We start from the raw sequence: 17,783 nt of genomic DNA on the forward strand, positions 1-17,783 counted from the left end.
GATTTAAAGCAACAAATAAACCACTAGATATATTAAATGAATAATTGAAGACCATCACTGAAGATAATTGGCACCTGCTCAGCCAGGTTTGGTTTATTTATGGTGATGAAGACTGGGTCATTGTGTGACCTTAGTCCTTTTTTTTTTTTTTTTTTTTTTTTTTTTTTAGTTTGGAAAAACTAAACATGCTGCCATCATTGTGGGTGCATTGTATGGGAGAAAGGACCATCTACCAGGATAGGAGGCTTCTGTTCCACATATTTTTCTCTTTTAATTTGACAGATGTCGCGTGCTCCCCATCTCTATGGCACTGAAAGGCTAAGGAGGTGGAAGTGCCATGTGTAAAAAAACATGACGTATTGAGGCTTTTCACATGCGATGGCTCTGTGGTTGCCTGACAGCAAAAGGATCATTATGTGTTTTAGCTTCAAAGCATGCTACCTTAATTCGCTTGTCACTGCTGTGCACTTGAGGAAAGAGAGCTGCAAAGTTGCTGTTCCGTTTATAAAACTCATGATGCATTAAACAGCTTTATAAACTGAATATTAGATCTTCAGTTTGCTGCTGCAGAATTAAAGACTAACATTAGGAAATCAATCTCAAGACTACACACCTGGAAAGAATGCTGTTAGTCCAAACAGAAGACAAGTGAAGGGTTTTAACATGAAATGAGACAGATTCTTACAGTATATAGTAACCATTTGTACATAGTATAGGATTTTGGCTTTTTGTGCACAGTTTTCATTTATTTTTTTCCATTTTTATTTTTAAATCTCTAATTCACTTTTTCTTCCTGTCCATGTGCTGCTGTATGTAACAAGTGAATTTCCCAGTTTGGGATTAAATAAAATCTGCCTATTCTGCTAATTTAAAACATCAAAGCTAACAGGTGTGAACCAGTTTGTGTGTAAGAACTTTTATGAATCCTTGGTTTCGAACTGCCTCTGTTTGGATGAGATGCATCCAGAAATTCGGGACGTGCTCAAAATATGTGACCAGCACAATATATGACAGAATAGCATAAAATAGAATTACAAATAGTGAGCCCATCAGACCTGTAAGGGTAGACCGTACATTACCTGCTGCCAGCACACATCCTGAAGCCCCGAGGATACTGTCAGAGGTCAAACGGCAGAGTGAGCAATGTAGTTGCCATCTTTAGAAGAAGGTGGTGCATGTTTGCATGAAACAAACCAGAGAAGTCCTCAGATTCTATAAGCTGTATCATTTCATGTTCTTAAAACAATGTTGGATGTGAGTTTGTTAATGTCAGAGAAGTGTTGTGCTCAATCTGTTGAAAACAGATCTGATATCACTTCACACCTGTAGGATTCACGGCAGCCTTGGAGGACAGCATGACTTCTCCAGTCATACTCATACTGTTTGCAGTCCGGGTGGCAGTTGCCATGTTTTTGTGGGAAGTGCTGAGGAGATTTCAGATGGGGAAGAATACTTGGGGAAAATCTCTGGCACCTGAAATAACAGGGACACTCCCCCACACCTGCTGTGCCCCGAAATTAAAAATAAAACTTGATGCTACTGAACAAAGTCTTTCACATCAAGTGTGTGTGTGTGCGTGTACGCAGTGTGTATGCACATGGTGACAGGTTCTTCCCTTGCATCCATGCATCTGCGTCATTGATGATCACATCCTCAGCATCTCGCCAAATTAAAAATACAGACTTGCATAAATGAGTGACAGAAATAGGAGCGAGGGCGGGAGGAGTGGAAGATAAAAATAAGGTTGTCTGTTAATGAGGTGAATTGTGTGCACTAATCAATATGAATATGTTCTCGAGACAGAGGATGTCTTATATGAACACACAGATTTAATAGGCGACCTCAAGCTGTGCCAACTAAATTGTGTCGCTCTCTGCGATTGGTCCAACAAGAGAAAAACATGTTAAGGCCTCACATTGTCAGCCTTTATCTGCTGTCTCCCATCTGCTATGGCAGCTAATAGGAAAACAGTTTATGCCTGAAACTGAATGAATAAGTGTCTCATCAGGCTCCATCATCTACTCTGAGCTTATTGATGCTCAGTTTAGAGTTGCAGCACTAAACAAACAAACTGTTCAAGGCTGTGAGGTCCCTGGTCTCTTAATGGGACATCAGACATGGCCAAAAAATGATGGATGCCTCTGTTTATATACTCTTTATGGATGGAAAGTACTTTTATTTAAGTGCTGTACTAAAAGTATTGAGGCTCTTGTGGCCAGGGGCGGATCTACAGGGATAGCATGGGGTGGCAAGTGCCATCATATAATGATCTCATGCCACCCTAGTTTTGCTTATCACAATGCTGTTTACTAAAAATAAGCTAGCATTAACACTTTGAGCCTGGCTACAATTAACACTGAATATAAATTCTAAAAGTGAATATACTGCATGACTGATGTAGGATGACATAGCAACAAGCTGCAGCCAGGCTGAGTCTTTTATTTTGTTTTTTAATTTTATTGATAGACCACTAAAATATATATATATGATTAAAAAATCTATATACATGATGATCTTTTTTGAATACTGTTGACATGTTTAGTGCAGGAAGAAGCAATAAAAAGGGCATTTTCAGTTGTTTTGTTTTGTGTGCCAGTGAGGGTACCAGTGAATGTCACAGTACCTGCCAAAAAGCCACCAAAGGCAACGTAAACACTGTCTCGAGGTGGAAACCAGGAGGAGTGATACACCTCCTGTTGTTTAGGCCTCCAGTGTGCACCTCTGTCTTGTAGTGGACAAACTAATTTTGTGTGTCATGTGTGGCATCTTACTGTGACAGACGATTGTTCTCTAATTTTAGTTTTACCTTGTGACTTACCTTGTTTCCTTTTTTACTTTCTCACACTCGTTGACTCTGGAGTTTGTCCCTTAATTGAACTCACCTGGAACACATTATATAAGGACTGCACTCACTTTCAGCTCACTCTTTTCACTCCCAGGGGCAGCAGCTGAGGTGTGTTTGGTTTGTTCTTCTGAGTTTAAACCTTTATTCTTAAGTGAGTGACTTGACCGTGGTGCAGGAGGTTGGGAAGCGCATCTGTAACTAGAAGGTTGCCGGTTTGATCCCCGGGCTCTCTGTCCTGGTCGTTGTGTCCTTGGTCAAGACACTTTACCCTACCGCCTACTGGTGTTAGCCAGAGGGGCCGATGGCGCGATATGGCAGCCTCGCTTCTGTCAGTCTGCCCCAGGGCAGCTGTGGCTACAACTGTAGTGTGTGGATGTGAGAGTAAATGAATAATGGAATTGTAAAGCACTTTGGGTGCCTTGAAAAGCGCTATATAAATCCAATCCATTATTATTATATTTTGACACACCAGTCCAATCTGACATTCCATTTGGTGCTCAATTGATCTGTCAAATGTATAAATACATGCGACTGTGAGATTTGTATAGAACATTTGTATATGCCACCTAGTTCAGAGGGTCAATGTGAGATTAGAAATTCTATCAAAAATGAAATTATTCAAAAATTGTCTGAAATTCAGCCAGTTCCATTGATTTTAATTATAATGATCAACACATTTGGTAAAATGATGACCTCAGAAAAAGAGATTCAACAATGAAGCAAGTAACAAACTACAATATTAACAAGTTGGACAAAAGTAAGCAAACCCATATGGGGCATAAATTTTTTTTACCACATATGTTGATGACGACAGCACAGTTTTCACAGAAAAAGGAGATCAGAGCCTCACTTTCCCCTCATAGGTTGTCCTGTCTCTCTTGTGATGTCACTGACAGCAGATGTCCTTAATATGGTCATATCAGGCGTACAGCGCTGGCAGTGAGCACAACAGCCCCACCCACCTGCTGTTCAAATCTTTTGTTTGTGAGAGGCATTCAGTCTACAGAAAGGTTGGCTTACAGGAAGAGGAGCTTAAAAAGACTTGTTTCAAGGCAGTTGTTGAATTGAAGAGCTTCAAAAAGACTGAGCATGAGATCAATTAGTTTTGTTATGAGGTTTAAATCATGCTTACTGCCATCCAAGGATAAAAATGTTGAGATAGAAATGAGTATAATGGTTCTGTTTAATGTTTATTTAATCTGAAGTTGCTGATCACTTGAATTGTATGCGTTTTCATTACATGCATTATATATTATGCAGAATATGTATTTCCATGAACAGTATGCCTCTGTACAAAACTACAAAGGCATTTAAATCAAACACTCGAGGTGTGATTTGAAACTGTTTGACTTCAATTTTTAGTAGGTCGCAACTAGGAACAAGCAAAGGCTCAACTAATCTCAGTGACCCCAACAAAAAAAAACCACACCCCAGTTTCAGTTTGCCACTAAGAATCATTTCTTGTTAGAAACTCTTGTTCCTTTTCCTGCAAAAAAGGAACAAAAAGATGGAAGGAGTCTGGGTCCAGCCACACCATGGGCCAAAGGATTTTGTCTCCCAAAATGAATGAAGAACAAAAACTAAACTATCAAATAAAACTGCAAAAGATAAACAAAAACCAAGAGATATCAGTGCAAGTGAGGGAGGCAATCATTACAAACCTGCCAGAGACAGGAGTGGTCTACTCAACAATCTTCTTCAATAAATAAAGACAAGATCACTCGCTGGTCATCTCACTAAGATCCAAACTTCTGAAAGGCCACAGAAGAGAACTAAAGTGCAGATGCACAAATGTATTTCCTTGCTTGAAAAAAATCAACTTCACAACATAGAGAGCAGTCTAGTAGAAGAAGGTGTATCATTATCAGAGTCTGCAATCAAGAGACTCCCACATGAATGTAAATACAGGCGGTCTACAAAAAGGTGCAAACCACTGGTTACACTCAAGAATAAGAGGGCCAGACTGGAGTTGGCTAACAAATATCTCAAAAAGTGACTGCTGGTACATGTAGCAGGATGTGACGTATAAAGGGATGTACTCAGATTCAGCCAGTTGATGTAGAACTGATCTGACAGAGCTTTAGAGTGCAAAAGCATGTCTGAGTGCATATTACAAAAGCATTCCAAGAGCTTCTCAAGGTGAAGAAAGTTGATAGTTTTTGATAGCCAAGTTATTCACCTGATCTCCTACAGAAGAGGCCTATTGCGTGCCACAGTTTGTGTCTGTCTTGTTTTAAACATAATCATTGTGGCCTAAACCTCATGCTTTTGGAACTAAAAGAGTGAGGGTGAGTTATCACCTAACAGCTTTGTGAAGCTGAATGAAAACAAATTCCTTAAGATTTTCTGCAAAGACTTAAACAGAGGTTTTTAAACCAGAGTAATAAAAGTAAAAGTAATTACTTTTGTTTGTATGAGATGAACTCATGATTTTGGCCTGTTCCATGTCCACATACTTTTAATCTTAAAGAGGACCACTTTCCACTTCAGTTATCAGTGACTAAAGCACACGTTACACAGCTACACTTTAGATTTCTCTTATTTTGCATCTCCCAGTTTTGCAGTGAATTTGGTTTCAGATACATCACGTTAATTACACAACTAAACATGAACTTTACACGCTGAAGCTTCTCCACTGACACTGAAACAAAATATCAAATGATTCATTGTCTCGTTAGCTAAGTCTTGTCAGACCTTTTCTGTCCCAAAAGACACCCACATTTTGTCTGATTCATACATTTCTTTTAAGTTCACAGAGCATTAAAAGGCCGAGATTTGAAAACGATTCTTGGACTTGCTGTGCTGACCAATTCAAATGACTTTTTGCAATACCTCACAGGGTTTAGGTCCTCAGATGCCTTTAATGATAAGCTTAACCTCCCCCATAGCAAGAGGTCGAGAAATACAAGGAGCCTGACGTAAATGAGACAAACTTTGAGAGAGCGAATCCATGAAAGCAAAGTTTCTGGAGTTTTCTCCTTGAATTTCCACCCTGTGGGCAGAGATCCGCACTCAGTCCTCACACAAGGTCTTCAGCTGTGTGTGTATGTTTGTATGTGTGAGTGGGGGTTATGGACAGAGTCACCAACACTTTTTTTAGGATCAGGACAGATCCTTTGAACATGCTGTGTTTACACCAGTTCAAATGCCAGCGTTCCAGTGACTCACTTTGACACAGCAGGCAAGTGAGAGAATGTATCTGGGAATGGAGATAGATGTGTGCCTGTGTGTATGTCCTTGCATACATTTATCCACTTTAATATTTTGTTCTGATTAGATGGGCCATAGCTTTAGCATCTCACACACACATACTCGGGTAAGTCTCAGGTAAGTGCCGATGTAAACACACACACACAAGAATGAATCATAAATTGTCTCAGTCTGCATGGATACTAGATCATTATTGTAGAAGGGGCACCAAGAGCCGCCCACATGCAGGTGGGCAAACACACACTTGAAGATGGACACTTGTTGGTGAGCTGGCTGCCTCCCCCACTCACCCTGAGGCCAAGAATACCCTGTGTGCATTACATGTGCACACACACACGCGACCTTATCTATTCCACAGACCCCCGCTGAGGCCACTAATGCCTCCTTGTTGAGCTACCTCCCCCAATCACTATACCGACGCCAAGAAATCGTGTGACTCCAGACGGCTTTTATTGCCTGCGCTTCGCTCACAGCTTGGAGTTACAAATGACCTTCAAGGAGCAGGTTTTGGTGAGCGTGTGTTCACTGGGGAACAGATGATGCGCATCGTGCTGGACCTGGGCTTGACCCGTGCCACGAAGGAAGGACTCACTTGTGAGTAAACTCTGCCCACCCCTGCCCTGACACAGTTAATTTCACATGGAAAAAAACAAAACAAAACTCCATGTCCCCTGTCATCCATCCCACGTCCCGCCCGTGCGCGCTGCATCGCGCCTTTTCTAGCAAATCATTTGTTCTGCAGCCAAATTGGCTCACGGATGCGACTTATGGGACCTATTCAGTCAAATGGGTACTCTGTGTCCCTGTGTCATTGTTACTTGTAGTCATCCCATCATCTTTATTCACATCCACAGCGCAAAGAAAATCCACATTTCATCAGTCCACTGGAGGATTAATAATGCATTGCTTTGGTAAATGTGACATTTACAAAGAGGATTGGTGTGAATAAATGCAGCCTGATGTGCAGGTGTTGTACTACTACGATTTGTCAGTGGTGTTATCTCTCCCTTTCACACACACTAATATAACCAGGTCATATGCTGTGGTAGATGATTTCGCTCCACCGCTGGGTTTCCCTTTCATGTTCATCTGTTATTCTGAACTGTAGGCGTCTATCGGCTTCTTTCCAGCCTGGCCTACACCGAAGAAGAGAAACGATAACTTGACTGTAAGGCCAGATGAGTTTTCCCACCTCCACCTCCCCAGAGTACATGTGCCACGAGGCTACACACAAATTCGTTTAATGTGCAGTAGTCATGCAGCAATAATTCTTACTTTTTTCCCAGTAATTAGTTTTTTGTCACCTCCATCCACCTCCAATCCTCCCACACTGCGAGTTGTCTTAAACGATGAACAAAGAAATTATTGCAATAGTTAAACTAAATACTGGATATTTGTATTAAACGTTGGGGAATGGTTAGAATATTTAATACATGCTCAGAAAGAAAACGTAACGAATTATAAAAACAAATTATAAAATTTCTAGTTTATGTTGTGTTTCATTATCACAGCATAATAAATGATTAATGTTGAATTATATTATTTTTCTTTTGACAGCCAGTGGAGGTCTGCCGCCAAGATGACAGTGACAAGCTTTGCCATTGCCTTTCTAGTCGCTTCCTCCGGTAACTCCTCCTCCCAGGCTGACGTAGAGGATCCTCCGCTACCCACGGCAGTGGGCGAAGACCGGCCACGGGGATAAAAAGCTCCTCGGGACTCCGGTACGTCACTGCCTGAAGCAGCAGTGACTCGGTCACCAGAGCTGAACCTCAGCAGAGATAGCATCAAGCAGGCACTTCCACGCCGTGCAGGCTAACTCGCTTTCGGCTTTGGTTCGAGATGGAAACTCGTCGCACCGTGAGGGGCTCCAGCGCCCGCAACTACAAGGGTAAGTTCCTCACCATTTTGCATCTGCAGATTCTACAGGTGCATTCATGTGCTTATAGCTGACACCTTTTTACTTACCTTTGAACACGTTTCAGTTTTTTTTAGTGTTTTCAGGGAATATTGTCGTGTAATTTTGGGTTTAAGCAGCCTTTGTTAGACAGAAAAACAAAGTGTAGACTTCGATTTACGCGCAGTCAGTCTGACTGTTTTCTAATTATTTTACTGTGAATATAAACTGTATATGCCAGCTACATATTATGAGAGTTAAAGAAACGTGTCAGGGATGCTCACTCTGGGGTACAGATTTTGTGATCTGCTTAAAAAGTTATTTATTACACTTGGTCAAAGCTTTTTCCTCTGCTCTCCATACTGTTTTACGCATGGAGAGATAAAAGCACGAGTTTTGCGCGCACAATTTGTTACTTTAACGTTAGTGTAAATATGAAAGACATATGCCCTATTTGACTCCAGAGCTCTGGTTCCAGCTGTCTCTCAGCGTCCAGCGCGGCTAATAGTCCAACTTGTTAAGAGGTCAGGGGGTGAGACGCTGGAAAATCTTGCGCACAATAGATGAAAAGGAACCTCGTTAATATTTAACGCATGTACTTTTCCCGCCTTGCCCACTTTTTTGTGCACCGTAATCTGAGCGATGCCAAGAAGCTGCTAAATTAATCATAAGAACCGAAACTGATCCGGGTTTGGTTACTAGTTTTACGCGTGCCCTCCGCGTAGACAACCTTTCAGCGGAAACATCCTTTTGGTTGAAACAGCCTGAGAAGTAGAAAACGGGGTAAATGTAACAGGGAGGCAATGTGCTTCTCGTTTCTGCCTCTTAAATATATTTTGATTCTTGATTTGTGGCTAATTTATAGTCTAAACTGCTGAAATCCACGGTTATGTAACCATGTCACAAAATCCACTGCTACTTAGGTAAAGTGATAAGGTGGATATGAATGGGTGATTGATTTTTGTAATGTAAGCTGCTGAATTATATATGAAGCCTAAGGTTCTGAATCCATCAACAGGTCACGGGTAAGAGCACAGCGATGTTAAAAGGAATCACTGACAACAAAACAAAAGTTTTGACAGACAGACAAAAAGAAAAAGAAATGGTACCTAAAGCTGAATCCAATCTCTTTTTCTTTGCCAGTCACTCTTTCTCACACACAATGTGCACGTTTTTCCAAGCTGCTACTCCTGCAGCTTTCTCATGCTAACATTGCCTTTTTCTTCTCTTTCCAGGTGGACTAACCCTATGGCTGATTCTGTGGCTGGTGGTGGTGAAGCCGGGTGGGGTCACAGCATGCCCCAAGCTGTGTGTGTGTTACCCTACGCCCATGACGGTCAGCTGCCAGTCCCAGAACCTCACCATAGTGCCGGCCGGTGTGCCCTACAACTCACAACGTGTTTTCCTCCAGAACAACCGCATCACAGAGCTTCGCGCAGACTCTTTTGGCTTTGAGACACAAGTGAGCAGAGTGACAACACTATTTATAAAAATTATGGGCAGAAATGTATTTTTCCTCTCTCATGCCATTATTCTTATTTTTCTTTGCTGTCCTGTTGAATTCCTCTGCAGGTGCTTTGGCTATATGGCAACAACATCACATGGATTGAGGCCGGAGCCTTCAGTAACCTCAGGGTACTGGAAGAGCTGGATCTGGGTGACAACCCTTCACTGCGCCACTTGGAAGGTGGAGCCTTCAGGGGCTTGGAGAAGCTGCAGAGCCTGCATATGCATCGTTGCAAGCTGGCCACTCTCCCCCATGATCTCTTCCACAAGCTGTACAGCCTGCAATTTCTCTATCTGCAGGTAAAGACAACATTCACACACACACACACACCTAAAAGATGACCAGTACGTTCACAGTAAGATGTTGGATAGTAATACATGGGTATGATCAAGGGTATGCAAAATTACTACGTTTAGTTGTGTTGTAGAATTGATTTAAAGCTTGCACAGGCTGCACACCCACACGCACGTTGATGCTTTCATATTGCACGTGTTGAAGCGTGAGTTGCACACACCACAGGCATTTATATGCAAACAAAAATAAGTTGTAAAAATAAAAAGATGCAGAAATGTATATCTACAAAGAAAATTAGAACCATTGAGCAGTTAAAAAACACTGAAACTATCGTATAAGGATAGATTTACAATATGACAATAGATTTATTTAATTACTATAAACTCAATGCAGATAATGATCAATGTAAGCTAAGTGGGTAGTTGACAGATCTTCTAATAATATAAATTGTAAAAGAAAAAACAAAACACATGTCCACACATTTACTTTCAGCAAGTGTATCTACAAGTCAGAGGAAGTAATATCAATCCAAACTTAAAATACACATATAGATGGCAAGGATGGTGATACAATCACCACTTGTAGAAGGCAGGAAAATTACTACAACACTTCATATTCATCCTTAAGTTAATTTTATTTAAAATAAGTGAAAAAGAAAACCTAAAGTCATCTTTTTAAATCACTTCAAAACCAGTACAGTAGATCCAAATAGTTTTTTTTTTTTTTAAGTAGAGATATAATATAACAGGCAGTGATTTCATTTTAATGCATTGAAAATTAGCTTGCAGAGATGCCATGTGCATTATTTTTTTTGGTTGCTGTCAGCTTTTGGCAGCTAACAGTGAGATCTCATCTGTTCCTGAATTTAAACTCTCTTCCAATCAGACAATAACTGCCTGCCAAGAAGCCTTCTGAGGGAATTAAAGAGAACACATCCCACATTCAGTGTGACTCAGACAATGCAGGTCACTTCTCAGTGTTATAAAGCTACTTTCAAACAGATCACTTCTCACGTGTGCATAAATTATAACTGCAATCAGAGGGAGGTGAGATATTCTTTTATTTATTTATTTTTACTGCTCATATTGATCGCTGACTCAAAGAGAAATGTTGGATGTTCAGTAATTCGTTAAAGGCGGCTTTTGTGTCACACATTGTGTGAGCTTCCAATCATTTCTAGATTTCAGGATTCAAAATCAGCTTTGACCTTTTGTTGTAGGACTTGAATCTGTTGTATGCAGTCTTTAACAAAAACCACCATACCCAGCTTCTTTAGTCTTTCTCATAGACTGTATATTAAAGATAGATGTAAACATTGTGATGTTAATCATTAGTTTCAAGTTTTTTAAGACAGCAACTTGCAATCACGAAGTAGCCATTTTTTTTTAATATACAATCCATCATCATTTATTTTAGTCTTAGTGGGATTATAATTTGTAATGTGAACATCATGGTTTGCATGGTAAGACATTAAACTAGTGACTGAAACCACAAACTCATCACAAAAGTGTCTAATGAGCTGAGAATTGAACCAGCAGAGTCGCCCCCTTCTGACTACTAAACAGATTGCAAGCTTAAGTCACTTCTGCATTGGAGACTATGTGTATCTTTTATATGCAGTCTATAGTTTTACTTTTCACTTTTTTCCCAGCACTAAATGTTGCATTTTGACTTTGCTGCAGGAAAATCAACTCCATTTTCTGCATGATGACCTTTTCTCTGATCTGGTCAACCTCACCCATCTGTTCCTGCATGGGAACCGTATCCGTACCCTCACTGAAAATGTGTTCAGGGGTCTGGTCAACCTGGACCGTCTCCTTCTGCATGACAATCGCATCAGGCAGGTCAACCGCAAGGCCTTTCGTGACCTTGGCCGTCTTACCATCCTCTACCTGTTCAACAACTCCCTGGCTGAGCTACCAGGACAGACCATGAAAGATGTCCAAGACATCCAGTTCCTCCGCCTCAATGGTAACCCCTGGTCCTGTGGCTGTGAGGCACGTCCCCTTTGGGAGTGGTTCCGCAAGGCCCGCATCTCCTCATCTGACCTTGTGTGCACTTCCCCATCTACACGTCGTGGTCAGGACCTCCGATTCCTCCGAGAAATGGATTTCGCTCTCTGCCCTCTTCCTGACCCCGGCTCTCTGGCTGGATCCACCACAACCACCTTCAGTACCAAGACCCGCTGGTGGTTCTCCAAGAACAAACCCGAATCCAAATCAAAGTCCTTGTACCAGAAGAGCTCAGAAACAGTGAAGTCATTCCCTTTCCCTGCGGTCAAGCCTCAGTTCCCCTCCAAGTATGAACTGTCAGCTGATGAGGCAGCCCTCCCCAAACTCGACCAAGAAGAATACTGGACCAACTATGGCAATGAAGATTCCTCTGTCCGCTGTGTTGAGCTGGACTGTGCTCCAAGCTATGACGACCAAGCCTTCCCCTCATTCTCCTCCCTAGCCATCACTCCACGCCCACTCCACCTCCTCACCCTCACCATACTCGTATTCTCCTTCCATTTCCTTTTCAGCTGAACTCCTTTCTCCTTTCTACCTGTTTCTTTCTCTGATTTCTCCCTCTCCTCTTTCTAATACTAACAAAAACCTGGATCTTGAGTCCTTTCAGTTGCCTCCTCAACATGCAAGGGGTGCTACACTGAAGCAGGAGACAGGCAAGGCAGCAGGGAGCTGCTTAAAAGTGCCAGGTCAGTTGAGCTGATGTAGAGCCAGACACAATTGATCGTGAAATACCTGATCTTTCATAGTACAGGCTTAGGATGACATCGGAGCTGAATGACAGTGACAACACAAAGGCAGAAAACTACGAAGTTAGCTGGTGGGGTCTCCAGATGTCTTTTTTTTTTTTCTATCACAGCTGTAAACAGCGCAGGCGTTGTAAAACTATCCAGCTGTTTTCTATATTAACTAGTACTCACCATCCAATTATCACTAACATTATTAAAGGAAGATTATTTGGCATTACCAGAAGTAGGATAAAGATGTGGATTAACAAGAGAGATCTAGGAGGAGAGAAGTAAAGCAGTTTGAGGTGTTCACTTCAATGCAACCAGGAGTGACTAACCTCCCTCCTTCAGATTCAAAACCTTGTGTGATCCCAGAGATGCCAGCAAACCATCTGTACATACCACACACCATCACTGTACATATGCATCCAGCACACTGTATCTTAGACTAGGTGGATTTGTACTTTGATCGTAGTAAACAGCTGTTTGTGAAGATAGAAGAGATGCTTAGACTGTAAAAGGATGGCAAGCAAATTAAATATGCGCCTCTTGATTTCCACTATTATCACTTTGCCCTTTATAAATCTAAAAGTTTTCGATATCCCAGACATGGAGTTATAACTGATTTGTGTGTGGGTTTCAATTTTCTGTTGTGGTTGTGTGAGTGAAACTTAAGTGATGTAGATAAGAGAGTCTAGAAAAGTCTGGAAGAGACGGATCTTCATCTATCTTAGAAAAGTGAGTGCCTGTATGCATGTTGTGTGGAAGTCCAGAAGTCCTATTTTATTACACTTATACCTGATATTGTTTTTTATTATTTTACATGTCTGTATGTGCTTTTTTTTCTAACCTGAAATCTGAAAAAAAAAATCCTTCATACACACAAAAAAATGACCAAGAACTGTATTTTAAAACTGCATGCAGCATTTACACTCTGAACCATCTCTTCTCTTTATAAGCTGAACCTTTCTAACCCCAGTATGTGTTTATGGAAAAGTGTATGTGTGTTGTTTACGACCAATGAAGCCTAACTGTGACATACAGTCCACGTCGGCCCCACATGTTAAATCTGAAACCAAACCTCGATGATGACTGTGAGTTTCAGAACAGAACATGAGAGATACTGTGACATTCGTTAGAGTCTGTTTTGTTTTTTTTGATGAAAAATTAAAAAACTGTTATGGAAGTGCTTTGCTTTATTAAAAAAATAAAGAAATAATTACACAGAAGTGAGTGGGAGTTTTCTTTGTTCTTGTCTTTGCTCTAATCTCACTCTAAGTGCTCTCTAAGGATGATGCAAAAGAACAAAAAAATCAATAATGAATTTACACGAACACTTAATCAGATGAAAGCAGAGAGCAGAAACCTGAGTAGCAAATCATAAGACATACAGTTATATAATGCAACAAGTCTTTCAGCAAGTCTGAAATTGATAACCTATTGAATAAGGGCTTTGCATGGAATATTCCATCCAGTAAAATGAGGGACTCGTGCAAAAGTGAGGATATTTGTTTATAGAAGGGAGGGGATATTTATTATCTGTATAACTGTGTGTAGTAGACGCAGTGTGTGTTCAAGGTATCCAGCCTTGGCTATGTTAAGCCAGTCACTTTTCTCAACATGTGCAGAAGGCAGCTATATCAGGTCGCATTACATATACAGTGAGATGGATGAATAAGTTCTCGAGATGTGCGTGTGTGTGTGCGGGGGTTTGGAGGGAGGGGCTGAGGTATGATTCAGGGCAGAACGGGGAGCACACCAGGGATGAATATGTGATGTGTCCCGGAATCAGCACACCCCCTCAACAGATACTCTCACCATGCTAATGATAATGATGATGATGCACACACTCACGCATCTGTTTGCTAGTGCAAGGACACGTGCACGTACATAAACAGCAACATGTGCACACAAAAAGAAGTTTAGCTGAGTTGCCTCCAACTTCACACTTCGTGGTTGGCCTCCATGTAAATAATTATTCACAACTTTCACAGATCGCCTTGTTTTTATTTTAATATTAAAATATGTGATTGTTGCTTCTGGTTGTAGTTCAGATTCACTGAAAAGTGACAAAAAAATCAGTTTTTTAAAAATTGCATTTTACACAACAAATACTGTCTTTTTTTTTTATAACAAAAAAGGTACCACAAAAAAAATACTGAATATCTGAAAAATCTGCACAAGTCAAGTTAGTCCTGTGATCCTCACACATAAAAATGTAAGCCAATAACTGACGTTTGATAACAAATAAATGAGTCATATGTTACAAATATGGTACAAATAATATAATATTAACATAAAACTATGCATCTTTCTAGAATGTGTTTATTGAGACTAAAACAAACAAACTATGCTAGTTCCGTCTTTCTGCTGGGAACACTGGATGTTTTCCACTTGTGAAGAATCTCTCTCATTGTTTCAAAATTGTTTAAAAGTAGCCTTAATACATCTTTACTTTGTGATATTGACACCTGCTGACTCTAAAGAAAACCATTTTATTATAATTGACTTTACCCACCAGGGACATAACCTATTCCCCGCGGTTCCCAGTGATCTGCGGGAATAGCTTCTCTGAACCTTAAAAGTACTGAGAAGTTTGTTTGAATCTTTTTCTCCACTAAATAAACAATTACTGACCGCTTTACATGACACCTGGTGTTACCTGTCCTCCTTTCTCCGCAGGTGTGCCAATGCTGGCTCAGTTCCCAGTGAGAACTTGCGCAAAAGCACGTACAAAAAAAGGAAGAATCTCCCCTTACTGGAATAAAAATTCTAAATATCAGCTGTGAAAAAGTTTATTCTTGATCTGAAGGGAAGTTAGATGGGAACATTGACACTACTCCCAGATAGCTCTGTGAAATAGCTTAGCTCAAAGACTGAAAAGAGGGGAAAAGGTGTGTAATAATTTAAGAAGTTTGAGGAATAAAACCTGCACTTTTTAAGATCACTAGTAAGAACATCATATCTGGTATGTTTGATTCTTAGAAACACTGTATAAATGTGTGTTTACTGCTTTACAGAGCGATATATGTCAGAGTATTTTTTTTGACCAGGCCCAGGCACTTCCTGGAGTCTACTTGTTGCCTGGCAACTGCTCAGAGGCGAAAACTCAGTAAAAACTCAATAAAAAATATCAACGAGCAATTTTCACATGCTTTTACATTTATTTAAAACAAATAATAGTATTAAATTATAGAGCTTCAGAGATGCTGGTAGGTGGATTTTGTTACTGGGTCATTCGTGGAAAAATCCTCAGAGTCAGCAAATTTGTTTCTTTACTAAAACTTTATAGATCAATGCGAAATTTTACTTCATACCATGAATATTTTCAAATAAATTTAGAGGCCTCCAAAGTGTTAATAGGTGAGTCAGACCTTTGGTTACTTTTCAATTAGCATTTTTGTTTTCCCCAGAGTTTTTAGCTAACAGAATCAAAACTTGTAGAAATTGCAAATGAACCTGTACTTTTAAGCACTTTTACTACACCCATCATTACAAACACTTTTTTCTATGTATTAGTCCCTTGTCTAACATTCAGACACTCACTCACAGATATACATCAAGAAACTTCAACATGTAGATTTGAGGAGCCAGGGATTGTTGTTCTGATATATAGATGTCCCTGTCTTCCTACACCTCCACAGCCATAAACCTTGAAAAATATTGGACTTACTTCTATGTAGCTTAAGAGCCTGTAACTAGGAACATTTTATACTGTTTAGGTAAGATTCTACGTGGCTTCATAAATTAAAGTTGTTGTAAAATATTGTAAATAAAAAATAAATCATTTGAGATTTATTACAAGGTTGTTGTTTTTAATTCAATAACCTACTAATAGGCAGAGGTAGGGTTGGGTATCGTCATTGATTTCTAGAATCGATTCGATTCCGATTCACAAGGTCCCGAATTTATTCGATTCGATTCGAATCGGGGAAATTTTGCCTCAGACAGTCATAAATATTATAATTCTGATCACTTATCAGTACATTTCTATATTTTTATATCTATAAAAAGAAAGCTGACATTTGTGAGACTTTATCAAAGGTGTAACCATCACAGCTGATTCCTTTGTGTCAAAGTAACTGAGGATAAAACACAGAAAAACACGAAGGCGGTTTTCCTGGTCTGGGTTTTTATAGCAGATGACCTTAAATACATTGTGCAGTCAAAAACGAAGTGAAGCAAAGCAAAGTTACAGAGGTTTGATTAGAGACACAGCTAAGCATTTTTGCAATTTTGCATAATTTTAAAAAGTTTAAATTTGTTCAGTATTGAACAGCAGAAATTAAGCTTTCTTGTCAGAAGTAAGTTAAAAAAAAAAACACAAACAAACAAACAAACAAAAAACAGCGGCCGACACCATAGACTGGTGGGTAATAAGTAGGAGTGGGTGACGAAGTTTATGTGAAAAAAGTAGTTTGGATCGTCTTTGGCTGCTGGTTCAGTCAATATTGTTTGGAGAGAGCTAAAACCTGCAGCTTCAGAATCTAGTGCAAAAAGGACGTAAACACAAAGCGCCCGCCGACGCTTCAAAATCAGTGAGCTGTCGGCTTTCAGCGCCCACGGCGTGTCCGCGTCTGCGTACAGGCCGTCGGGTGAGAAAGGCGACATCTCACTGATTTGGATGCCTTGGGTCCGCGTTTTGTGTTTAAGTCTTTGTGCAGAATCCGTGTACCTGCTCTCACTGACTGTTTTAGCTGTTTGGTGGTTGTAGAAATTTCGTGAGGTTTAACCTGAGATTCTGGCATTTCGGGCAAAATAAATTTATATTTAAAAATCGATTCAGTATTTTAATGAATCGATATCACGTTATCCAAGTCAGAATCGATTTTAATCGATAAATAGATAATCAAAACCCACCCCTAGGCAGAGGCAATGTGGATGTTTCACCTTGTTTTGGTTTTTTGTTTGTTTTTTAGGTTAGTTAGCTAGCTAGCTAGTTAAGCTAAGCTAATTCATTGCCAATGTGACATGGAAGAAAAACAGGAAAAAGTTACAGTAAATATTTGTGTCTTCTATTTGTAAATGTCTGTGTAAGACTTAAATGCCTCTTAATATAATCAATTCGTGTAATCATCATCTTTCATATTTAATCATGTAGCATATATTTATAAGAATTAAGTATGAGTGAAAAAAAACATTATGTGGTATAAGAAAATACAAAAGGCCCTGTTTTAATGAGTTAGTGAGTTATATGTATTCACCGGTGCCTTTTTTCAGGTATGCCTTTTCAACTGCTTGTCTAATCAGTCAATCACATGACAGCAGTTCAGTGTATTAATGCATGTAGAGCTCA

The 17,783-nt window shown here is 40.0% G+C and overlaps 1 protein-coding gene across 1 annotated transcript; it reads left to right on the plus strand.

The window, feature by feature from the left end:
• The first annotated feature begins 7,552 nt into the window (after positions 1 to 7,552).
• rtn4rl2b (reticulon 4 receptor-like 2b) lies at positions 7,553 to 13,941 on the plus strand. Its single transcript, XM_040016380.1, has 4 exons — positions 7,553 to 7,943; positions 9,185 to 9,411; positions 9,522 to 9,755; positions 11,433 to 13,941. Exons 1-4 carry the CDS (start codon positions 7,895 to 7,897, stop codon positions 12,276 to 12,278), a joined length of 1,356 nt encoding a protein of 451 aa, XP_039872314.1. The 5' UTR covers positions 7,553 to 7,894; the 3' UTR covers positions 12,279 to 13,941.
• Positions 13,942 to 17,783: the final 3,842 nt, after the last annotated feature.

The sequence above is a fragment of the Simochromis diagramma genome, unplaced genomic scaffold, assembly GCF_900408965.1.
Source record: "Simochromis diagramma unplaced genomic scaffold, fSimDia1.1 OVJJ01000685.1, whole genome shotgun sequence".
In the NCBI taxonomy this organism is placed as follows: Eukaryota; Metazoa; Chordata; class Actinopteri; order Cichliformes; family Cichlidae; genus Simochromis; species Simochromis diagramma.

Excerpts from the sequence above, each read along its gene's own strand:
- rtn4rl2b (XM_040016380.1), top strand. The coding sequence starts at position 7,895 with ATGGAAACTCGTCGCACCGTGAGGGGCTCCAGCGCCCGCAACTACAAG. Across the intron at positions 7,944-9,184 it reads CAGCGCCCGCAACTACAAGG|GTGGACTAACCCTATGGCTG; the intron begins GTAAGTTCCTCA and ends TTCTCTTTCCAG. Across the intron at positions 9,756-11,432 it reads TGCAATTTCTCTATCTGCAG|GAAAATCAACTCCATTTTCT; the intron begins GTAAAGACAACA and ends ACTTTGCTGCAG.